The sequence below is a fragment of the Prunus persica genome, chromosome G5, assembly GCF_000346465.2.
Source record: "Prunus persica cultivar Lovell chromosome G5, Prunus_persica_NCBIv2, whole genome shotgun sequence".
Lineage (NCBI taxonomy): Eukaryota > Viridiplantae > Streptophyta > Magnoliopsida > Rosales > Rosaceae > Prunus > Prunus persica.
Window position 1 is genome coordinate 5,420,251 of NC_034013.1, and position 16,727 is coordinate 5,436,977.

Genomic DNA, 16,727 nt, shown 5'->3' on the forward strand with positions numbered 1-16,727 from the left:
GCACATCTCCAAAGTGTAAACCACTTTACAAAAAGGTCCTCGGTGAACACAGCAATTTCTTGGTCAAACCCACTCCACTCTAAACTGTTGTGCAACCTACTCACATCGGTCTTGAATATATCTAATTCAAACACATTGATTTAGGGATGGTTAAACTCCTTTATTGTCTGTGGCATTATTAGACAGGTTGGAATAGTAATTCTGGAGCCGTTAGCTTGTTTCTAATTACTGTTGGTAATGCAGGGAATTCCTGCTGTTGAGTTACCACCAGGCTGGGAATGGGTTGATGATTGGCATTTGGATAAGGCATCTGTTAACACTGCTGACAGTTGGGTTTATGCTCCAGATGTTGATAGTTTAAAATGGCCGGAGTCATTTGATCCCTTAAGGTTTGTAAACTATGCAAGGCAAAGGAGATGGATCAGGAATAGAAAACAAAATGTTACAAATCAAAAAATACATATTGGACTTTTGAAACCTGGAGATACGATATCCCTTCCCCTATCTGGGTTAGCACAACCTGGAATGTATGTCTTGTGTTTAAGGCCGTCCAATCTCAGCAATCCTATTGAATATTCTTGGAGTTCAGTGGTGGATGGGTCTGAACAAGCAGAGGATTCTAGTAAGTCAAAACTATGTTCCGGGATAAGTGTGTCATCTCTCACTGAGTCAGAGGAACTGTTGTATTGCACCCAGATAAGTGGTACTTCTTCAAGTGTTCTGCCTAAGTTGTGGTTTTGTATGAGTGTACAAGCAACTGATATTGCAAAAGACATTCATTCTGATCCTATCCAGGATTGGAATCTTGTAATCAAGTCCCCGTTATGCATCTCCAATTTTATTCCACTTGCTGCTGAATTTTCTGTTCTTGAGATGCAAGAAAGTGGTAACTTTGTTGCCCGCTCCAGAGGAGTGTTTTTTCCAGGAAAAACTGTCGATGTTTATAATGCTGACATAAGAAAGCCTTTGTTCTTTTCACTGCTTCCACAAAGAGGGTGGCTGCCCATACATGTAAGCTTTCAAGACCAATCTAGTCCTTGCTCTTTTCTTATGCTGATATTTTTGTTTGGCATAAAATGTTTGTAAATCCGACCATTTCATTTGTTTGTTTGCAGGAGGCTGTTCTTTTATCACATCCTCATGAAGTTCCGTCAAAAACCATAAGTTTGAGAAGTTCGATATCTGGAAGGTTTCAAATTGAATAATTTGCATAATATATTGTATTGGATATCTTAGCTCTTTTGTACATTTATTGAAGTGGGTTTCTTTTATAGTCTAATCTTGCTAGGTATTGTTTCTGCAGGATTGTTCAAATCATTCTTGAACAGAATTCTAACCAAGAACGACCACTGCAGGCTAAGCTCGTTAGAGTCTATGCTCCTTATTGGTATTCAATTGCTAGGTGTCCCCCTCTTACATTTAGGCTTCTAGATATAAAAGGAAAGAAACATACACGCAAGGTTGGTTGTCCACTTGAATCTAAAAAGAACAATGAAGCTATCCTCGAGGAAATAACTGAAGAGGAAATATATGAAGGCCATACAATTGCTTCAGCTTTGAACTTTAAAATGTTGGGCCTTGTGGTGTCCATTGATCAATCTGGCACGGAGCAGTTTGGACCTGTTAAAGATCTTTCTCCCCTTGGTGACTTGGTAGATGTCAATCAATATTAACTTTGCATTGAGACATTATTGGTAAAGAAGCCTTGTTAAGATTTTCTCTGTTCTTGTTTTTAGGATGGGTCACTGGATCTCTATGCTTATGATGGTGAAGGCAATTGCATGAGGCTTTTTATTACAACGAAACCATGCCTATATCAATCTGTTCCCACAAAGGTAGTTATAAATATGAGAGATTGCAATGAATCTTTGTATTAGTCATTTACTCTTTGCCCTCTTTCCAGGTAATTTCTGTGCGACCATATATGACTTTTACCAACAGACTTGGTCAGGACATATATATTAAGTTGTGCAATGAGGATGAACCAAAGGTCCTTCGAGCAACTGATTCAAGAGTCTCATTTGTACATCGTAAATCAGACAGACCTGATAAACTTGAGGTTAGTGGAGTGCATATAGTTATAATACTATTGTCTTGACATATCTACCAATCAACCTTGTATCTTTACTTGTTGACGTGACCCTCCTATAGACCTAACCCTAAAGTTTATGCCCATTGTTGAGAAAAATAAGGGAGCATGAGGTACATTAATCTTAATCCTAAAAGGATCAAAATAAGGAGCAACCTAATCACTTAGGAAATTTCGTCGTAGTACTAGTAGGAAACTAATTAACAACCAAATCACTTGACTGAAGAAATTAGATCACAGTCCTAACCTGACTTGAAAACCAAATATTCTTATAATTTATTGACAATATACTTTGTTCTGCAACACTCCCTCTCAAGTTGGAGCGTTTTTGCATAGCTTAACATGACTTGAGAAATATAACTAACTTAGAACATAAAAGAAAAGAAAAAAAAATTAAAAGCAGAAAAACATTGTGTTCCTGGAGAGCTGAGAAGAAAGAGATGTGAACTTAGGGATGAATTCAAATTCAAATATGAATCTTAAGGGAATTTTCTTGGAGACAAAAGGAAAAAAATGGAAGCGGTAGGACCACAGGAGGGTAGGCTAGTGCTAGGAATGTAGGAGAGTGAACAAGTCTGACAAATAAGTTTGAGGATGGAAAGGGTAACATTATAAAGATCGTGGAGGTAGTTATGAATGTGAAGTAATTACTGTTTGATTGGCTTTGTACTGAAGATGAAAGGGTGGCATTTATGATGGAAGAGCTAGATTGGTGCTCAATTTTTGTGGAGAAAGCTAGTTGGCTGGGAACACCTTTCGATGAGAAGGAAAATAGAAAATCTGAGTTTGACTGTGGTTTGAAACATATGATCCAGATCAGATGGCGGTTTCTCAAGATTGTTGGGATGTTGTCAAAGTTGACTTATTGAAGGTTTTCTGGAAACTTTTTCTACACCAAGTTGTTAAATCTTGTACTAGCATAACTTATATTTGTTACATACCATAGAAAACCCAGTCATTGAGAGTAAAAATTACTAGCCCCATATGTTCAGTCACGAGTCTGTATAAGGTCATAAAAAAGGTGCTATTCATGAGATTGAGGGTAAGTGTTCAAAATGAACTACGTAGAAGTGCAATCTTGATTTCATCCTTAGTGAACTTTCAATTTTCCTTCCAAGTTCCATGAGGTTTGCATTTTATCAACCAACTGTTCAGAATTTTTCTTTTAACTATGGTCACGATCAAGAGATTTTATCTTATACACTTTGGCAAATTTTATTACTATATTGTTCTGTTACATTTTTAGGTTCGATTAGAAGACACCGACTGGTCTTTTCCTGTCCAAATTGTAAAGGAGGACACCATATCTCTTGTTTTGAGGAAGCATCCTGGTACTAGGACATTTTTGAGAACAGAAATTCGGGGCTATGAAGAAGGCTCACGTTTCATCGTTGTGTTCCGCCTTGGATCAACCAATGGTCCTATCAGGTACTTGTGTGTTTCTACATGCACAACACACACACAGATATAATGTGTACATATATATACACACATATTTATATATATATATGTGTGTGTGAGAGAGAGAGAGAGAGAGAGAGAGAGAGAGAGAGAGAGAGATGTGACTAACCTATTAAACCTTTGCATCGTCAGAATCGAGAACAGAACAGACAGCAAAACAATTAGCATTCGACAATCGGGTTTTGGTGAAGATGCCTGGATTCCCATAGCACCTCTTTCGACAACAAATTTTTCATGGGAGGATCCTTATGGCCAAAAATTCATACAAGCTAAGGTTGACAGTGAGCTAGAAATTGGACCTTGGGAACTCGATTTGGAAAGGACTGGGATATTTTATGCAGAGGAGGGACTTGGATTACAATTTCATGTTATAGAAACCAGTGATATCAAGGTAGCAAGGTTCACAAATGCCACAACTTCAGGGACAAATTCACATCGGCAACTTGCTGGAAATTGGGGGCATTCCCACATGCCAAACACCATTCAAAATAATGGTGCCACACCTGTTGAGCTTATAATTGAGTTTGGAGTTGTAGGGGTCTCTATTATAGACCATAGACCAAAAGAGGTGTCCTACTTGTATTTTGAGAGAGTCTTCGTATCATATTCAACTGGTTATGATGGTGGGACAACGGCCAGGTAAGAGCATCACCTTCTTAAACTCCATAACATTTTCTTCAACATGTGATTCAGTTGTCATGTTATGTGAAACAGGTTTATCAAATGATAGGAGCTATTGAATACATTAATTAGGACTCTTGACTGACAGTTACCTCACTTATGAAACCAATAGAGGATACAATGAATATGAAGCAGTGTAAAAGAATCATTTCTTTTGCATGCCCAAAAGAATCATTTCAATACTTAAGAATGTCATATTGATAGTTTATAGAATCAAGGACCTGTTTGGTATTGTTGTGACTTTTAAAATACTACTTTCAATATGTTGTGAGAAAAATTAGCCTTAGTAAACCAAGTGTTTGGTGAACTGTGGCTGTGAAAGTATTGTGAGTATGAAAGTTTGAATCAAAACCCTAATAAAACAGTTTCCTAATAAAGTTTGAATCTGATGTTTACAGGCATTTCCCTAGTTATAGGAAATATATATGAATTATAGATGCATTTTCTTAAATATTAAATGTGGGGATGTTATTGCATGGCAAATTTGTTGGGAATAAATCCCACTGGCATCACAAATAAACCGATGGAAAGCTAGAAAATAATGAAGCACCAAGATGAAAATGAGAGTACAAGAGCCCACCAAAATAACTTCCACAAAGATAACTATCCGAAGCTGTGAACTCTGTGACCATTTCTAATAAAGAAATAGCATCTTAATGCCTTATGGTATTCTCATGGTAGGTAGACTCAACCAGCCCTAATGTTTTTTTAAAACGTGCAATGTGCGCAGTAGTCCTTTTGGTTGGGAGCAAATTGTGTGGCTTCTTGTAGCTGTTATTGCTCTGAAGAGGTTATGTGGCCAGTAGAAACATCCAGCTAGAGTAAAGATTCATAAGAAAACTAACAGGTTTCTTTTTATTTTAAAGAAAAACAACTTTTTTCTATGTTTGGCCTACTCTTTGGGAATGAAAACATCCTTGTTGACGATTGTTAATACATTTGTGTGTGAGACATAGAAGAGACAAAGGTTAATACATTTGTGTGAGAGAGAGAGAAGAGAAAGAGGTTGCACAGCTTGTTTTGTTTAAATGTGTGAACAAAAATACGGGTAGATGTATATAAAAATTAAAATTGCTTTGGAATTTTATTTTAATTGTTTGAATATGTGACTATCATTTGGCATTATTGAAATTTTTTGATCAGTTTTTCTGTTTTCCACCTCCATAGTGGAAAGTGTGCTAGATTTTAGTGACTGAAGCATCTTCTGTCTATAACTCCGCGTTATCAGCTCCATCATCACTCAAATGTTGCTTTGCTTATTAGAAATAATGCTTACACCAAACATTCGTGTTCCTTTCTGCCAGGTTCAAGCTCATATTGGGCCATCTGCAGTTGGACAACCAGCTTCCTCTAACATTGATGCCAGTGTTGTTGGCTCCTGAAATGAACTCTGACTTGCATCATCCAGTGTTCAAGATGACAATTACAATGCGTAATGAAAATATTGATGGTATCCAGGTGTACCCTTATGTTTATATACGGGTAATTCTTTTTAACACGATGCCTAAAAGGTCTGTATCAATTGCAACAGTGAGATGTTTGCCTAAGCTCTGACCAAATTTATGATGACATGATAGGTAACCGAGAAGTGTTGGAGGCTTAATATTCATGAACCAATAATTTGGGCGTTGGTGGATTTCTACGATAATCTACAGTTAGATCGTGTACCTAAAAGTTCTAGTGTCAAAGAAGTTGATCCTGAATTACGCATTGAGTAAGTATCACAACTTGTTTTTGTGTCCTGAAAAACTGCAATTCATTGGACTTGCAGTGATATAATTCTGGTGTGCTGAAGTGAACTGTGCTTTCTCCTTCACCACCATCCTTATTTTTGGGTGGTTAAGTGCATATGCCAAGGCTTTGGCTTTTTTTATTTATTAAAAATCAACTTTCATGTTCAAACTATATATCAGTGTATAATACTTATGTGAAAATTAATAAACTTGGTCCATATCCAGGTCATTTGCAATAGTATTAATTATGTTTCCTTTTCTTGTGAGGGTTCTCAGTGACTTCGTATTTTTTACCCCTTGGATTGGTACTGTCATAATTCTTTCTCCAACCCCCTTGCTGCCAGGTTGTAGTTTTCTGTCTTTGCTGCCTGTCAACTATTGGGTTTCCCCAAACCTACTAAACACAGTATAGTATGCGTGTTGCAATAGTACATCTAGAATTAGTAGTGTCATCTTTCTACTGATATTGCAAACTTTATAACTCCGTCTACTGATGGGAAATAGAATTATATTGTCAACTAGCAGGAACTTAATCTTCTGTGATTTGATTATGGGAGTGACATTTCCTTAATCTTTTTCCCCCATTCTTTCCAGCCTAATAGATGTTTCAGAAGTTAGGCTGAAGGTCGCATTGGAAACAGCGCCGGCTGAAAGACCTCATGGGGTTTTAGGGGTGTGGAGTCCGATACTATCAGCTGTCGGAAATGCATTCAAGATTCAGGTCAGCTCTCTGGCTTATCTGGGTGTTTTTACTGTGCATATTGGGTGGTTCTATAGTTGAATGCTATGATTTTCTTTCCAGTTTTTGTATTGACTTTTTTATTTTTAATTTTTCCTACTCACGTTTGTAAGTATTCTTAAATTTGCAGCAATTCGTATGGCCAACATGATATGTAGACTTAACACGTTTCCAATCTATTATGTAGTGGTAATATTGGGATTGACGCTATGCTCATGACACTAATATCTCATTGCTGCAGGTGCATCTTAGAAGGGTGATGCATCGAGACAGATTCATGCGGAAGAGCTCCATTGTTTCTGCCATTGGTAACCGTATTTGGAGAGATCTGATCCATAATCCTTTACATTTGATATTTGCGGTTGATGTACTTGGTATGACAAGTTCAACTTTGGCATCTCTTAGTAAAGGGTTTGCAGAGTTGTCAACTGATGGGCAATTTATGCAACTACGTTCGAAGCAGGTAAGTTCTCATATTAACCTAGAAAACAACAAAGAGAGAAAAATTAGCTGTTCATTTCTATTACAAAAGGCTAATTTTGACATGGTTTCAGGTATCATCAAGGAGAATAACTGGGGTGGGTGATGGAATTATGCAAGGTACAGAAGCACTTGTGCAAGGTGTTGCTTTTGGGGTGTCTGGAGTAGTGAAAAAACCTGTAGAGAGTGCTAGACAGAACGGGTTCTTAGGATTTGTTCATGGGCTTGGACGTGCTTTCGTGGGAGTGATAGTGCAACCAGTCAGTGGGGCATTGGACTTCTTCTCATTGACTGTTGATGGAATTGGAGCAAGTTGTTCCAAATGCTTAGAGGTTTTTAATAGCAAAACAACCTTCCAGAGAATTAGAAATCCCCGAGCTTTCCGGGCCGATGCTGTACTCAGAGAGTATTGTGAGAGAGAAGCTGTCGGGCAGGTAATTTGTTACCGCTTTTATGTAAATTCTATGTGCAATACTAGAAATTTTATCTCCCATTAGCCAGAGAAACTATGAGCCTTTTCTTAACTTTGTAAACTTCAGAACAGAGGATGAGAGTTGACTGGTGAGAAGGGTGACTTGAGTGATGGATGGAACTATTTACATTAGTAATACTGCGAGTCTGAGTGAGTAGGATACAGGATCCATACAATATTTGATGGCTTGGTTTTTGTGAGCCTGAGATGGTTAAAAGTTCAAAGAAGCCCTTATGGAGTTTTTGTGATTTTAATTCTTAACTTTAATGAATCATTGTTGAAAAGCTTGAAATACACGTTGTATGAAATATAAATGAAAAGTATCTTTTAATTCTTACCCCCTGAACTACAAAAGTTGTGAGTGTTCGGTATTTTGGTTTGACACTGCTTCAACCCAAAAGAAGTTAGCTAGGTCTTATCATTTTCAGGAAAAGGAGTGTAGCTGTAGTCAGTCACTATTATCTTAATGTACACTTCTTATTTATTTTTATTTTATTTGTTTTTTTTCGTAGATGATTTTATACCTTGCAGAAGCACATCGGCATTTTGGTTGTACTGAATTATTCAAGGAGCCCTCAAAGTTTGCTTGGTCCGATTATTATGAAGATCATTTTGTTGTGCCTTACCAGCGAATTGTTTTAGTGACCAATAAGCGAGTCATGCTGCTTCAGGTTAGTAACAGTCTTTGCTATAGCCTATAGATACCTCTGTTATATGTTACCAAGTTTGTCTGCTTGACATTCAGTCTCTTTTCTTTCCCCTTTAGTGTTTGGCTCCAGACAAAATGGATAAGAAACCTTGCAAGATCATGTGGGATGTACCTTGGGAAGAGCTTATGGCCCTGGAGTTGGCAAAAGCAGGCTGCAATCAGCCATCTCACTTGATCCTCCACCTCAAAAATTTTAGGAGATCAGAAAATTTTGTACGGGTTATAAAGTGCAGTGTTGAAGAAGAAACTGAGAGACGAGAACCCCAAGCTGTTAAGATCTGTTCTGTAGTACGTAAGATGTGGAAAGCATATCAGTCTGACATGAAAAGCATAATTCTGAAGGTCAGTAGTGTACAAAAGTATTAATTCCTGTAGAGGAGGTAGGATATACCAACCCCTAATATGATTCTCCATTCTCAGGTTCCATCAAGCCAGCGACACGTGTACTTTTCCTGGTCTGAAGCTGATGGGAGAGAACATCGTTTACCGAACAAGGCCATTACCAGGCTGAGAGAGCTCCCATCAGACAGTTCTGCATTGGATGGTAGGAGATTTGTTAAACACAGTATTAACTTTTCAAAGATTTGGAGCAGTGAACAAGAATCCAGAGGCCGATGCACAGTGTGCAGAAAGCAGGTAATTTAGCGTTCATCCTGTTGTACCTGTGTCCAGTTTTGGAACTTTATTGTCTTCTGGTCGAGAGTTTAGAACCCTGCGGTGGTGCAGTTTTAGATGAAACGTTATTTCATACATTCAGGTTTCGGGAGATGGTGGAATCTGTAGCATTTGGAGACCCATTTGTCCAGACGGGTAATTATGATAATTGTTTTGTTTTCTATTTTTCTTGAAAACCTTATAATGTTAATTGCATTTAATTCTATTTTTTATCAGTGACTATATATTTTTATTTATTTATTTGGCATGAGATCTTGAATGCCAATACTTGTGCAGTTCAATTTCTTGATGGCCAAGTTGTAGAATCCTTTCCTGACTATAATTGCATCTTTCTTTGCATTAGTCATTTGAGCCTACACTGTTTAAAGGCTACTTGTTACCAAACCTTACTAAGTTTGAGAAACTTCCTTTACATTCTTGATCAACTGAAAGGGACTGAAATGTTGAGAAAATGCTTTTTCTGTAGCTGAGCTAAAGCTTTGGCGGCTAGGGAATATCACAGGTTTAAACTCCCACCCGTCCTATCCCACTTTTCGCCAATCAAAGGAGAAAAGTCAAGACAAGACAAAAATAGTCGTTTGTGGTTCTCTTTTATCGCCTTTTATATAATGTGATTTACAAAAACGAAATTCACGTCTCAAGTGGTGCCATCAAGATGCTATATGTTGCAAGAAAGTAGAACCCTGGGTTTCAATTTATATTCTAATTTCAGTATCCTGAAAGTATGAAAGTACTGAATAATTGGGTGGAGTATGGACATCCCCTGGCTGCTACCTCTACTTTGATTGTCTCCATTCCATGTTGTAATTTCTGTTTGTGGTTGGTTTGTATATCCTGTTTGCTTTTCTTTTCAATAAAGAAGGAAGTATGCATTTCACCACCAGATGCTGCTAACTCACTTGTTATCATTGCAAGATTTGAAGTGTTATTTTTCTTCTTCCAGGTATGTCTCCATCGGTGATATTGCTCACATTGGCAGCCATCCTCCAAACGTTGCCGCAGTTTACCGTGAGGTTGACAGATTGTTTGCACTTCCAGTTGGTTATGACCTGGTAAGAAATTTATAATTAAATCACAAATGTAAAACCTGGTTAGGTTTGTTTTTCGTCTGGGTATAACCTAGTTAGGCTAGTCTCTAGGATTGTTAACATTTCTAGGTCATCTCTCGATGTAACTCTAGGATTATTAGAACTTTTAGGTCCTTGCTTGGCCCCACTGTAGTATGGCTTCTCTCTCAATATAACTTCCTGGGAGAGTAATCGATGAATTGTGGTGTTTTCTTTTGCCCCCATCTTCAGTTGAAATATGTATGTTTTCTTTTCATATATAGTCAAGTCATGTGTGAAATAGTCAAAACACCATTTGATTTGTTACATAACAACAATTGGAATGAAAGTAGGGGATATTGGAAAATCTGATCATAAATCATTCACTCATTTTAAACTACACATAGACCGTTTTGTCGTGATCTTTATTGAGATTAAGTTTGTTCAATATAGTCTTATCACTACAGTTAGTGGTGACTACTTTGATTACGTACGGCGTTGAACTATGATGAGTCCGATGCAGCTTGAAGTTTTGTGAGAAGCTTAATGGTTCCTATTATAGAATGGCATTTTTCTGGTCAAATATTGATGACCTCTCTTTGGTCATCTATTATATAAATGGTTAATATATGTACATATGCAGGTATGGAGGAACTGCATGGATGACTACACAACACCAATATCGATTTGGCATCCTCGGGCTCCAGAGGGATATGTATCTCCTGGATGCATTGCGGTGGCGGGATTTGTTGAACCCGAACTTGATGTAGTGTACTGCATAGCTGAATCACTTGCTGAAGAGACGGAATTTGAAGAGCAAAAGGTTTGGTCGGCTCCAGATTCTTACCCGTGGGTGTGCCACATTTATCAAGTCCGCAGCGATGCTCTTCACTTTGTGGCTCTAAGACAAGCCAAGGAAGAATCTGACTGGAAACCTACGAGGGTTCTTGATGATCCTCAGCCTCTATTGGACTCACTAAAAGAGACCTGAAATGTGGGTCTATATTGTAAGGCCTTTCCAAATTTTGCTAGTTAAATTTCAACCAAAAAGAAAAACAAAAAAAAGGGCTTGATCATACATCAAATTCTGAGTGTATAGGACTCTATAGGATAGCATGTCTTCTCTCATGTTATGGTTTTTTATGCAATTTGCATCCGATAGTTGAGGCAGATTGTATCACTATGATGTCTCTCTATAATCCGTTGCCAGTTGATTTCCGGCTCGAAGTTGATACAATGCTTACCAAATATGGGTGAACAGATCGTCAAATTTCATAATTCTAAATAAGCAGAAATTATTTTTTTAATGACTTCTGCCATTTTATTCGGCCCATTTCAATTCATTGAGTAATCAAATCACTTGTTAATTATATATATAACATTGTGAAGTTTGAAGATTCATTTTACAAGCGTACCGAAATTTGCTCGGTACCCGATGTTTTGGCATAATTCCACCTTAAAGCAATTCAGGAGTTTAATTATACTCTTATCACTACCACTACTAACAACTTTTTATACATAAAAAAAAAGAATATGTGAGTGCCCGTGCCAAGTGCACTGGGGACTGGAAGCTGCCCCACACATAAATGTGAGTGGTTCGCCCGTGCCAAGTGTCAACACACTTTTCTGCCGACACTCTTATGTATGTCTTGCATCGACTTCTTACCACCTCAATTAGCAAAATATTATAATTGATCTGTTAACTATTGATCTCGAGAGAAATTTGTTAACAAACTCACAGAATATCCTAATGAAAAATGTTATTAAGTTTTCTACTCTCTTATGTTTTCACATAAAAAGTGCATAATGATTTTCTTCCTTTTTTAATTTAATATTTTTAAAATTGAGGAAGAATCCGTCTATGCAATCACATAAATTTGACACGTTAAATTTCTTTAATATTTTTTTTTCATTTTTGTCGAAATTTTCTTAGTTTTGATCATATTTAACAAATGTCAAAATCACAATGTCAAAATCAAAATGGTATTAAAGAGGAACTCATCCTCAATTTGACGGAGCCAAAGTAATGCTCTTTAAAAAATATCCAAAATAACAATAAGTTTTTTTTGTTTAACAAAATGGTTATTAAATCGTTGACCAAAAAAAGCCAAAGCCAATCCAAATCCAATCCAATCAAATCAATACACTTTACACTTCCTTATTTACAAAGTTGCCATTACCCGCCACTCCTTCACTCCTAACTACCTTCTTCATCTTCTTCAACCTTTCGGATCTCTCTCACCTTTCCATTTGTGAAATTCAATGGAGGGTCTGATCAAGGGTCTGATCGATGTGGCGCTCGGTCACGACGAGAACAGGAATGAAGATCCGGGCCCACGGGACCGGCAGGAACAGTCCAGATCCACCTGGGCTCAGGTAAGCTACCACCACTCTTATTTTTCAAAAGCCTTTTGAATTTCTCGATCTTAGATCACAAGTTAAAGAGTTAAATTTTGGTGTTGCTTGTACCTGCTGAAATGCGCAGGTAGTGTCCGGGGAGGAGCAAGATGAGAATGACAGTGATCGCCCACATGGGTCCAAGCAGAGTCATTGGAATCGACAGGTTTGGTTTGGATTGCATTGGGGTTTTTGGGTTTTGGTTTTGTTTACTGTGAAATTAATGTGAACTGCAAGTGTGAAAACTTGCAGGAACAGAGTCATTTGGGGCGTGCAGAGTGGGACAATGTGGATTCGGAACCTTCAAGGCGACCCCACAAGGTGAATTGTATATTTTAAGTAGTTAATTTACTTATTTGTTTGAGATTTTGTTATGGGATTTCGATTTGTGGTAGATTGGATTTGTTGAAGATCATTGTTCTAAATCTGAAGAACCCATTTTCTAGAAAGAAAACATCTTCAGGTTTTTGTACATAATATCCAAAATTTAATGACTGAAGCATAAGGAACAATGAAATTTAACGATAATCTTCCTTTTCATAGAGGATCAGGCTTCTCTGTTGGTTATCATATGGATGATATAATGAAAGAAAGTATTCGTGGTTTCGAAAGAACTTATCATCTTCATCATCATACTTAAGTGACCTTTTTGTTTTGTGGGTTTTAATGTCCTTTTTATCTCTTCATGTGTCATATCCTCACAGATATCTCAAATGCAGGCTGCACATGAGGGATATGAAAGGAATGATGATGGTGGACGACATGGTTATAACCAAAACTACTCAAGGAGGAAGGTTTGTCTCGTTTTAATTATCTGATTAATTTTAATTTAGTGGGATTCATTTCGAACATTTTGGTCATATTTTATTATCCATGTTGAAGGATGAGGAGGAAAATAAGGATGGCTGGGAGACTGTTGGAAAGAGGCCTCCAAGGCAACAACCACACAAGGTTTGTTTTCTTCGTTTGAGTTTATCAAACATCAAAAAGGCACCTACAGATATTGGTTCCATTTTCATTATGGGGGGGCAGCAAAACTGTCAAAAAGTTTGGTCTTAACTTTTTGATGTTGGGTTATAGTTTGTTTTTTCAGTAGATTGGCATCTTAGCTGCATTTGATGTTTTCCTAGATAAGTTGGGCTTGTAGCCTTGAAACTGTTTCATCCAATATCCATGTAGTGCATTAACTAACTTGTACTTCTATTGAGTTGAAGCTATTAGAAATTAATCTTGAATTATATGAATTACAGACTTCTGCTACTTTTCCTTTTTTTCCTTGTTGACTATGCAATATTATAAGTTCATAACATTCTAATCTATTCTATTTCCTAGAGGTCTTGTCTTATTAATTTAAGTTTAAAAAAAATGAATTTGTAATCTCCTTATGTAATGATCGCTAAATAAAAAATCAACAGATTCAGATGGGCCAGTGGAATGGATATAAACGGCCTTCCACTGAGCAAGAATACTCTGATGAGGCTGAAGTAGGTGCTAAAATAGAACCTTCTGAAGAAGAGCTTTCTGATCTGTCACAAGCTTGCAGTAAAATCTGGGAACTTGATTTAAACCGTTTAGTGCCTGGAAAGGACTATGAAATTGACTGTGGTGGAGGGAAGAAGGTCTACCAAAAGGAAGATTTGGCAGAAGGCAGCTTATTTACCTGGCTGAGTGAAGATATATTCAGGAGACCTACTTTTTCTCGTTTCTGTTCTCTTTTAGATAATTACAACCCAAATGAGGGGTGCAAAGAAGTTATCACATCTGAGGAGAAGCAAGAGCAGGCTGCATTCATAGAAGAAATCAGCAGAACTGCTCCCATTAAATATCTTCACAAGTATCTCTCACGCAAGGGCATTCTATCTGAGAGCTATCAAGATTTTAAAAGAACATTGACCACTCTCTGGTTTGATCTCTATGGCCGTGGTGGTGCATCTGCTTCCTCCTCTGCTTTTGAACACGTTTTTGTTGGAGAAATTAAGCAACGTGGTGAAGAAGAAGTTTCAGGCTTCCACAACTGGCTTCAGGTTGTCTTTTATGACTTACTCTTTACCTATATTTTGCATTTTTATTGTATCTTATCATGTCAACATAAATATGATGTTAATTGAGATGTGTGTTTGGTATTATTTTCTTGTCTCTTTTTTTTTCTCTCTCCCCATCTATCTAAAGTTGTCTTACTCGTGAATGCTAAGTATCTTTATTCTATATCTTCCCAGTTTTACCTTGAAGAAGCAAAAGGAAGAGTTGACTATCAAGGTTATATTTTCCCCCGTCGACGTGGGCAAACTGTAAGTAATTCTATTAAGTGTTCTGCCTACAAGGCTAGAAGATAGTGGAAATGGGATTACTTGAAACGAGATAAAGCTCTCTTACTCTTTCTTGCATCACATTTAAGGGTATTTTATTATGATATTATGTTTAACTGAACTCCTTATGGAATATGAAGTAACAAAACATTCAAGAAATTATAAACTGAGAAGTAAATGATACAGTAATGCAATGACTTCTCAGAGTTGATTCCAACTGTAGAAAGATGCAAGAATAACTCATGAAGGTCGCACAATTTGAGACTTGAGGTTGTGCATTGATGACTTGCGCAAAGATATTTGTCTTTCTTTTTTGTTTCTATTTCCAGTGTCAACAAACATGCTAAATCATATTTTAACATTAAATATCTTAATAATCTCATTGAGACTCTTGAAGAATTCATTACTGTGGAAGCAAATTCAGAGCTTAGCTTCGAACATTTTATGTTCAGTTTATGGTAAAGAATGGTTTCCCTATTTATATATTTTTTTCGAAACCTGCCATTCTTGAATATGAATTTTTGTCCTGCTCTGACTTGGAAAGTATTATGTATACTAAATTGCAGCCAGACTCTGAAACCCAGTTGCTTACGATCCAGTTCGAATGGAACGGTGTTTTGAAAGCTGTATCAAGCACTTTAGTTGGAGTGAGCCCAGAATTTGAAATTGCATTGTACACCCTGTGTTTCTTCATGGGTGGAGAGGACAACCATATCGAGCTGGGTCCATACCAAGTTAACATAAAATGCTATCGCTTCGGAGACAGAATTGGATCTGTGTTTCCTATGGCATAGTGTTGATCTCAGGGTTTAAACCAAACAACTTATTGTCCTATAAGATTGAGTTATGTGTAGGTGAAATTATACTGGAAGTACAGGGCAATGACAATAATTTGTATTGTAGTGTGATAAGATTTGTAACTTATAATTGAAGCCACCATTAAGAATTTTATGCACCAACTAGCCTTTCTTCGTAATTCCCCCCCTGCTGATGAAAAAAGAAAGAAAATATCACAGAAATTCAGATGAAAACATTTCTGTATCATACTTCAGCTCAGTTGTGTATACAGGCTGACAGCTGACCAGGCTATGGATGCTGCGGAGCTTCTCGCCATCTCTAATTCTTCAATTGCCTTTACTCATTTCGTCTTCGTTGTGAAGAATTTCAAAATTTTAATTTGACAGAAACCAAAGCAAATATCTTCAGCTTTTGGTCTTGGAGAAAGGAAAATAACGAGAAACTCAAACCTTTTTTTTATATTTAAGAAAAAGCAAATCAGAGTTTGAATCTTGCATAAAAACGCAACCATCCAACAGAAAACGTTTGGTATGAACTTAAGTACATTTTGCCCCGAACTGAATTTCTAAAAAACCAAGAATTAACATTCATAGTCAATTTTCATTTCTTTATTTCCAAAAATTTCTCACCCACAATTAAATAAAACTCATTCATAATTCATTTATTAATATTTTACTAAAAATATTTGATTTATTAGGGTAATGAATGATCAAAATCGGAATATAATCAGGTTATGAAACCATCTATTTGCATGGGAATCGATTTAAGGCCCAAAAGTGACACATGTCTGGAAAAAAAATCAGATTGAAATATGATCCAAAACCAGGGCCAGTTCAGAACCATATTTGTAATCAAATGGGTTTATTTAGCCTCATTAAAACCTTTCTTTACAAAATCTCCAAAGGAGGAAAACTGCACCATCGCAGTTTTTCTTGGTGATTGTACTTGGTTTTTTCCAGTATCAATGAAGGCTATTTTTCCTAATTAAAAAAAAAGGGGTTAATTTGGAATCAAGTGGATTTTGGATTATAAATTTTACCATCCTTTTTAAACTATACGAATTTGTAACGTTCACATATGAATTTGAAATCTATACCACAGACAAAGTATGTAATTATATTCTATATTGAGAATTTGAAAT

The 16,727-nt window shown here is 36.9% G+C and overlaps 2 protein-coding genes across 3 annotated transcripts in view; both read left to right on the plus strand.

The window, feature by feature from the left end:
- LOC18777913 overlaps window positions 1-11,393 on the plus strand; it is a 36,152-nt gene extending 24,759 nt beyond the window's left edge. The window contains exons 47-64 of the mRNA XM_020563802.1: window positions 244-1,011; window positions 1,116-1,189; window positions 1,304-1,652; window positions 1,737-1,835; window positions 1,904-2,059; window positions 3,336-3,517; window positions 3,683-4,189; window positions 5,536-5,713; window positions 5,809-5,945; window positions 6,559-6,685; window positions 6,945-7,166; window positions 7,258-7,617; window positions 8,168-8,326; window positions 8,422-8,706; window positions 8,785-9,000; window positions 9,122-9,174; window positions 9,983-10,091; window positions 10,729-11,393. Coding sequence (XP_020419391.1) covers window positions 244-1,011; window positions 1,116-1,189; window positions 1,304-1,652; window positions 1,737-1,835; window positions 1,904-2,059; window positions 3,336-3,517; window positions 3,683-4,189; window positions 5,536-5,713; window positions 5,809-5,945; window positions 6,559-6,685; window positions 6,945-7,166; window positions 7,258-7,617; window positions 8,168-8,326; window positions 8,422-8,706; window positions 8,785-9,000; window positions 9,122-9,174; window positions 9,983-10,091; window positions 10,729-11,076 — 4,329 coding nt within the window. The 3' untranslated portion in view covers window positions 11,077-11,393. The remainder of the gene's footprint in view (window positions 1-243; window positions 1,012-1,115; window positions 1,190-1,303; window positions 1,653-1,736; window positions 1,836-1,903; window positions 2,060-3,335; window positions 3,518-3,682; window positions 4,190-5,535; window positions 5,714-5,808; window positions 5,946-6,558; window positions 6,686-6,944; window positions 7,167-7,257; window positions 7,618-8,167; window positions 8,327-8,421; window positions 8,707-8,784; window positions 9,001-9,121; window positions 9,175-9,982; window positions 10,092-10,728) is intronic.
- On the plus strand, window positions 12,129-15,747 carry LOC18777726 (poly(U)-specific endoribonuclease-B). Of its 2 annotated transcripts, none has more exons than XM_007210764.2 (8): window positions 12,129-12,461; window positions 12,571-12,648; window positions 12,735-12,803; window positions 13,202-13,276; window positions 13,365-13,433; window positions 13,898-14,506; window positions 14,699-14,770; window positions 15,355-15,747. In XM_007210764.2, the coding sequence occupies exons 1-8, from the start codon at window positions 12,348-12,350 to the stop codon at window positions 15,580-15,582; spliced, it is 1,314 nt and encodes a 437-aa protein (XP_007210826.2). In that variant the 5' UTR covers window positions 12,129-12,347; the 3' UTR covers window positions 15,583-15,747. The 2 variants fall into 2 exon arrangements, with proteins under 2 accessions (XP_007210826.2, XP_020419888.1); XM_020564299.1 differs by having other exon boundaries at window positions 12,230-12,461; window positions 13,187-13,276.

Bases quoted from the DNA above. Each gene is read 5' to 3' on its own strand.
- LOC18777726 (XM_020564299.1), top strand. From the start codon at position 12,348: ATGGAGGGTCTGATCAAGGGTCTGATCGATGTGGCGCTCGGTCACGAC. The intron at 12,649-12,734 runs GTTTGGTTTGGA...GAAAACTTGCAG, and splicing joins AGAGTCATTGGAATCGACAG to GAACAGAGTCATTTGGGGCG. The intron at 14,507-14,698 runs GTTGTCTTTTAT...ATATCTTCCCAG, and splicing joins GCTTCCACAACTGGCTTCAG to TTTTACCTTGAAGAAGCAAA.